The following is a 6,682-nucleotide window of genomic DNA, read 5'->3' as shown; positions in this document are numbered from 1 at the left end:
ACAGGGATAGACTGCAGACATGCTTTGTCTCGCCTGCTGATGCAGAAAAAAAAACAAAAGAAGAAAAACAAAAAAGAATCTTCAGGAAAAAAAAAACCAAGGAGACATTACGGCCCATTCAACGCCTATGATTTCGACAAATCAGCATTTCTGGATGAGATCCAAAACACAGAAGCTCTTAACATTAACTGGTCACATATGGCCATAAGGTACAATGTTAAATGCAAAGGAAAAAGTCCTGCAAATGGGGGCCAGGTTCTTCGGGCTTTTGCCAAATTAAAAGGGGTAAATGTAGACAAATTCAACGAAAATGTTAGAGTGAGCGGAAGAGACTATTTAAACAGAATAAGAAGAGCCAAAAAAAGGATTTACAAATCAAAGCTATCTATGCCAACACCGCGACCAGCAAAAGTAATCAAGTCTATTGTAAAAACAAAGATTGAAACAAACGAGGTAAATATTGGAATCAAAATAGCACCAAAAGATTTCGTGCTGACTCAAATAAATGCTGATGGCAGGTTAACAGAATCAATTTCTAAAATATATGGTAGGAAAATTCCGTTAAAGGACATTATATCCAGGGAAATTGAGCGTCTAAACACAGCTGGGGTAATGAGATTCCGCTCAAATGAAGCATATGATCAGCTGTCCTTAATTGAAATAACTGAAATATGTAAAGAATACCATATAGATATGAACAACTTTTCCAAAGCAGAGGTCATAGATGTCATCAAAAAATTGGAAAGAACCAGAAAGTGGAAGATGTGGCATGACCACTCGGATATATTAAACCATACATACATCAACTTCATGGTTTCCCTACTTTACGATCCAGCAAATTTTCTCACTGATGACGAGTATATAAAAAAAAATCCACAGAAGAAGGCAGTAATTGTTCAATCGATAGTTGAAAGACCAAATCTTTACATCTTTGGTCAATCAGGTACATATAAATATATTCATGCAACCCGCTGCTTAATTTTAAACTATCGTAAACAAATGGATGTTCATGAATATTTCAAAAATACAATATAAATCGTGTAAAAATACATGTGTTATTGATATTACATGTATATAATCTTCAATTAAAGTACAATAGGATTTTATAAAAATGTATGTATTGAAGGTTTTGTCCTATAAAAAAGTAGGTCCATAACTATTTCTTATTTTGTAGTTTTCCTTTCAAAATTTAAAGGGTAATGCTTTTAAAGTTATCTAGGAAAAATTGTGTTTCATCAAAGTATTTTACTTGTATTGTACATGTTGTACATACTCAAACTTCTCAATTTACAATTTGTCTAAAAAGGAAATTAAAATATTGCTTATAGAATTTAGCAATTAAAAGAAATATGTTTGTTGAGCTTCAAAACAACAAGGTACAAATATTATGTATTTAGAAACCCTAAACACATGTATGTGTATGTTTTGCATACATAAAATATTTTTTAAATATATTAGTTAAATACAGTATATGTTGGGAGATGTGCAAAATATGTACAGTTCTTATAAAAATCTATATATATACTTATAAACACATGTAAATATAAAACACAGTATAGTACAATTTCTTCTAAAAATCTATATATAATAATTTACTTTAAAATAAACACATGTAAATTCTAAAACACAGTATTGTACAATTTCTTACAAGAAAATCTATGTATAATAATTTACTTGGAAATACACACATGTAAATTCTGAAACACATTAATGTACCATTCTTATAAAAATCTATATATAATAATTAAGTTACATATATAAACACATGTAAATGCATAAACACAGAAAAAAGAGCAGAAAAACTTAATGATAGATATATATCCTATGGCCAACATTTAAAAGTAAATGAATCATGGCAGAGTGGGCAGGGCCATATAATCTTCATTACAATGTGACGAGTCAAAACCTTTACAACATTGAATATATAACAATATTGACAAATCGAATACGGATTTCTTGAAAAAAGTGACCCATTAAAAGCATTTTTTCTAAAATTCAGGGGCAGATAAGGGGGATGCAATGGAGCACAGCTATGGAAGTGCATATATGATTACTGCATAGACTTTTTGAAATCATCACTACAAAAGCTGATTTCTAGGGAGCCCCCCCCCCCTGATGAATTGTTAAAGCAATTAAAAGTCAAAACCATGACTGGGATTGAAGGGGTGTGAATGGGTGTGGGATGGGTTGATAATTTATCATCAAATATTAATAAATAATCACATTTTGCAGCATCTACAGATGCTGATCAATTTACATATATTGACACTCGTCTGGATGACATATCGACCCTAAATGAACCAACTTTACTTAAAGGAGAGGAGTTTTTTGATATAGTACGGGTTTTTTCTGGAGATAATCCAGCTCGCCAGTTTGAAGCTGGACAGCAAAGAGGTGGGAATTACAGCTGTCTCTGTGGAGTTCATTCAAAAAATCATATTAATTTCGAAGCTTGCCTAAAAATTAATTTACTAGATCTAGAAGAAAGGCGGAGGTTGGTATTGGGAGGAGAGGTGTGGTTGAAAATTGAGAGTGGCATTTTTAATCCATTTGCTAACTTGAAAAAGGCAGAGCTTATTAAAGAACTAGAATGCAGGAATGTAAACACGGACAATATGGACAGAAATACATTGAAAGATGAGTTAACAGAACTGATGCATGGTGTAACAAGACCTCCGGCATTACTTATGAAAAATCCTAGAATCTCAACAAAAAACCTGAATTTGGAGAGTTATGAGATTTTACATAATGAACCTCTACATGATATATCAAATGTAGTTAAAAACATCATAGAAGAACTCCCTACACACATTGAAAATAAAAATGTCCAAAATGAGTTTGAAAAATTTGCTGCAAAAACTGTTGGAGAAAAAAATCAAGTAAAAGGCTCTGACGCCAGGCGTTTCGTTGTTCAGCTGGCCAAATTTATCACAAACTTAAACGAGAAAGGTCTCATCAGTAAATAATTTGTTGATCTTGTTTTTTCGCTGGTTGAGATTACAAAAATATCATACAGCCCTTTTAATACCAGACCAACAAAACATCTTCTTGACCTAAATGGAAAAAAACCAATGCGGAACATTTTCTTGTCTATTTTTATAATGATTTTACATGATTCACACTTCGCCTACCCCAAAGAGATGGAATCCCCTGTCCCCCGGTCAAGGATGGTAAGTCACTAAATATTGACCTGATATCAGACTGACCTTTGCATGAATAAATAGATCAAATACAATTGCCCGAAACAGACCTAATAAAAAATTAACTTGATCATTGAACCATATAAATGAGGTCAGGGTTGGATGACAGGTGTCAGACTGACTTACTAGTACATCTTACCATGGGACGAATCCATAATCAAAATATCATTAACTTACAAGTAAAGTTACAAAGAAACAAGACCTTATCCCATAATCTAAATGTGGTCAGTGGACCATGAAAATGAGGTCAGGGTTGGGTGACAGCTAGATGTTACACTGACTTTAGAACCTTCCCTTTATCCCATAGACAGAATAATATTGACCTATTAAGTATAGTTACCGAGTAACAGCAGGGACAAAACTTGAAAGTAGCCTAGTTGCTCAAAACTGACCTGATCACAAAACTTTGATAAAAGTTTACACTGCAGCCATCAGAAAAGCAATCCATGTGTCTTTCTATCTGCGATTTTCTTTACAGGTGAGACAAAAATTATCAAGTAACATTGGTTGATATGATAGATAAAATTACAAATGATAACATTTTCAGAAATGAATAAATAAGGGAAGGACCATTTAACTTGCAGGGGGAGGGGTTGCATGGTGTTTTCATAAATAAATATTTTGATTCTGAATTTTGAGAAAATAAATAATTTAGCGAGAAAGGGGACAAAAAACATATTCTGACAGAGGATATTTACCATAAAAAATGTTAAATTTGCAAAAAAATTATTTGTTGTGCTACTTCTAAAAAATAAATAAATTTGCACGCGAAGCGCGCAAAAAAAAATATTCTGACAAGAAAAAAAACCCCATGCCCCCCCTTTGACTCTAGAGAAATAAAACTTGGCATAAAAGACATGTAATAAACTAATATCATGAATGAATCTCAGTATCAAATTACAAATGTTCTACATCCTGATCCACAAGTCATAACAATATTGGCATACATCAAAACTCATTTTGAATAATGAAATGATTCGATCAGAGGTATATCCAAATAAAAAGATCTCACATTTTGAAATCAGATACATATACATGCATTTGTATGCAGATAATAATTTTTATAGCATGTTGGCCAGTCATGACAAAATCATAATAATAAGAAACACTGTCAAATAATTTTTGCTGATTTGGTTACTCTGGTTTTGGACCCACAGGGTTCACTTAAAATATCTTTAATACCTGTTCTACCATTTCTGGAATAAGCAAGTCGTAAATGACTTAAATTAAGTCCACTTTTGGCAATACAATTTGCCGTTCTTTTAGTTACAACTTTATCATCCAACATCTGTTTTAGTGAAGGCACATTTTTATGCATTTGTTTTAATGACAAATAATTAAAAAAATACACTTAGCTCTGATTGATTGAAAAACTTTCTGAACATCTGTAAAATTGTCAATTTTTTCATTGACCAATCTAAAAAGTGCATTAACATCATCTTCAGCATTGTGAGCATCATAAGAAAGGTTAATTAATGTGTCACACAACTTACATTGTGAATATGAGCCAAGATTGGGAAAGGAAAGTTTAAACAATTTTAAAGTATCAACAAAGCCAACAATTTTGCTTTGAAAATCATCAAGCAAGGAACAATCATCTAAGGCATTGTACAAAACAGGACAATCATAATTATATATGTTATGACCAAAAATTACATTATTGGTTGATTTTTCTAAAAATGAAATAAAACTAGTCAGTCCTTCTTTTACGCCAACAGCTGGGTCAATTTTGTCAAGTAAATATAAAGAACCATTTTGGAATGTCAATCCTGTAACCTCAGCTGCTTTAGGTGTTATTTCACGGGCTGGTAGAATGCACTTAGAAAATGTTTCCAGACCTCTCCTTGCTGATATCTGCGTTAAATGTGAAGTTCTACCTGAAGAAAGAAATAAAGAAAATAATGAAATATATTTTACAGAATGGAAATACATGTAATAAATTATTCCTACATGCTGTTTTCTTTGTATGAAATGTTTGTGACCTGCATGCTGATTTTGAGTGGTGTAATGTAATGGGAAAGATTTAGTACTAATCTTCATGATTCAAAACATTACCTAGCCATATTCAAATGTACTTGTTTGAAACCAGGAGCCTTAGTTTTTCAATGGCTATTTTTTGCTGTCTGTGAGAATGTGGAAATCATCAATGCTACAAAATGCATAGTATCTCATTGACACAAATTTCAACAAGAATCATTCATGCATAAAAAGGTCATAGTGTCCTACCATGCTGTACTACTAAAGGTGCAGTATTCTTGCTATAAAATATTGTGAAGTACTCGATGCAAAATGGACATAAATGCAAGATTAAATATTGTCTTTTCTTTAGTGAGGGTTTTGTTTCTATAAGCTCCTTTTTTACCTAATCCTGTAGCTTCAATGTCAAAGTAAATATGTGTCATTGTTGATATATCAGGTTTCCTGTCATTCTCTACTGGTTTGTTTTTAGGGGCAGGAATCTCCAAACTTTTCTCATCACTATCTTCAGTCACAGTGTCAATCATGGTATTGGACTGGTAACATACCCCCTCCCGTACCTCAAAAGTGGAACTAGACTGATTGCTAAAAATAAAAAAAGAATAAAAATTTAAGAACAATAGAAGGACTTTATGGTCAATCCACTTTTAAAAAATGACCTTAACATTTTGGTAACTAACCTTAAAATTAGTATTCCTAACTGATCTAAAGTCTGAAATGATGGATAAATTAAAATATAAATGTTATAATCCTCTGTGTTGAAGGCCGTACTTTGACCTATAATTGTTATCTTTTATACATTGTGACTTGGATGGAGTTTATTGTTGTCTCATTGGCACTCATATCACATCTTCTTATTATTTTATAGTTATACAATAATTTTTAGGATATCCATTGCACTATCGCACAAAACTTTTCAGAATCTAAACATATTTTTTTATCCAGGGATCACATTATCTAGAATGAAGAAAACAGTTTGTAAGTTAAAATTAAACCACATTTATTGAATTTTGATAGCTGAAAATACATTTTTTTAGATATCTCCTCATCTTATCATCAAGTCTACAATTGAAAAATTAAAATTATATTCAAAATCACGTGGTGCAAACTATATAACACTAACCGACTGGCTTTCAATGCAATTCTACGAAGTTTGGCCTCAGTTGTAATGGCTACGGCTTTTCGCTTTCTGGCCTGTATGTCTCTTAGGGTTGCAAGTTTTCTTGTGTAAAGTCCTTGTGACAATCAGATTGACACATTAACCTGAAATTATAAGACATGTATGGTGTTCATGGCTATCTACATATAGTAAAACATGTGAAAACTATAAGACAACATGAAAACATAAACAATAGATAATCAACAAAGCAGCTTATTTTTGAAACTATAATTACATATACTTAAATTCTTTTTGATGCCATGATGGTCTTTGATTAAAAAAACAATCCAAAACAATGACCTCTTTGATTTTAATGGCTTACTTTGTGACAAGTTTCAATGCCTTA

At 32.0% G+C, this 6,682-nt stretch overlaps 1 protein-coding gene across 1 annotated transcript; it reads right to left on the bottom strand.

Annotated features, from left to right (window-relative positions):
- Window positions 1–4,523: 4,523 nt before the first annotated feature.
- LOC139494124 (protein PML-like) lies at window positions 4,524–6,422 on the bottom strand. The gene is made up of 3 exons (XM_071282299.1): window positions 6,301–6,422; window positions 5,563–5,762; window positions 4,524–5,077 (listed from the first exon to the last, which is right to left on the bottom strand). Exons 2-3 carry the CDS (start codon window positions 5,702–5,704, stop codon window positions 4,524–4,526), a joined length of 696 nt encoding a protein of 231 aa, XP_071138400.1. The 5' UTR covers window positions 5,705–5,762; window positions 6,301–6,422.
- Between the last annotated feature and the right edge of the window lie 260 nt (window positions 6,423–6,682).

This window comes from Mytilus edulis, chromosome 11 (assembly GCF_963676685.1).
Source record: "Mytilus edulis chromosome 11, xbMytEdul2.2, whole genome shotgun sequence".
In the NCBI taxonomy this organism is placed as follows: domain Eukaryota; kingdom Metazoa; phylum Mollusca; class Bivalvia; order Mytilida; family Mytilidae; genus Mytilus; species Mytilus edulis.
Note: the sequence above shows the minus strand (reverse complement) of the source record. Positions and strands in the feature narration are given on the sequence as shown.

Bases quoted from the DNA above. Each gene is read 5' to 3' on its own strand.
- LOC139494124 (XM_071282299.1), bottom strand. From the start codon at position 5,704: ATGATTGACACTGTGACTGAAGATAGTGATGAGAAAAGTTTGGAGATT. The intron at 5,078-5,562 runs GTAAAAAAGGAG...TTCTTTCTTCAG, and splicing joins CATTGAAGCTACAGGATTAG to GTAGAACTTCACATTTAACG.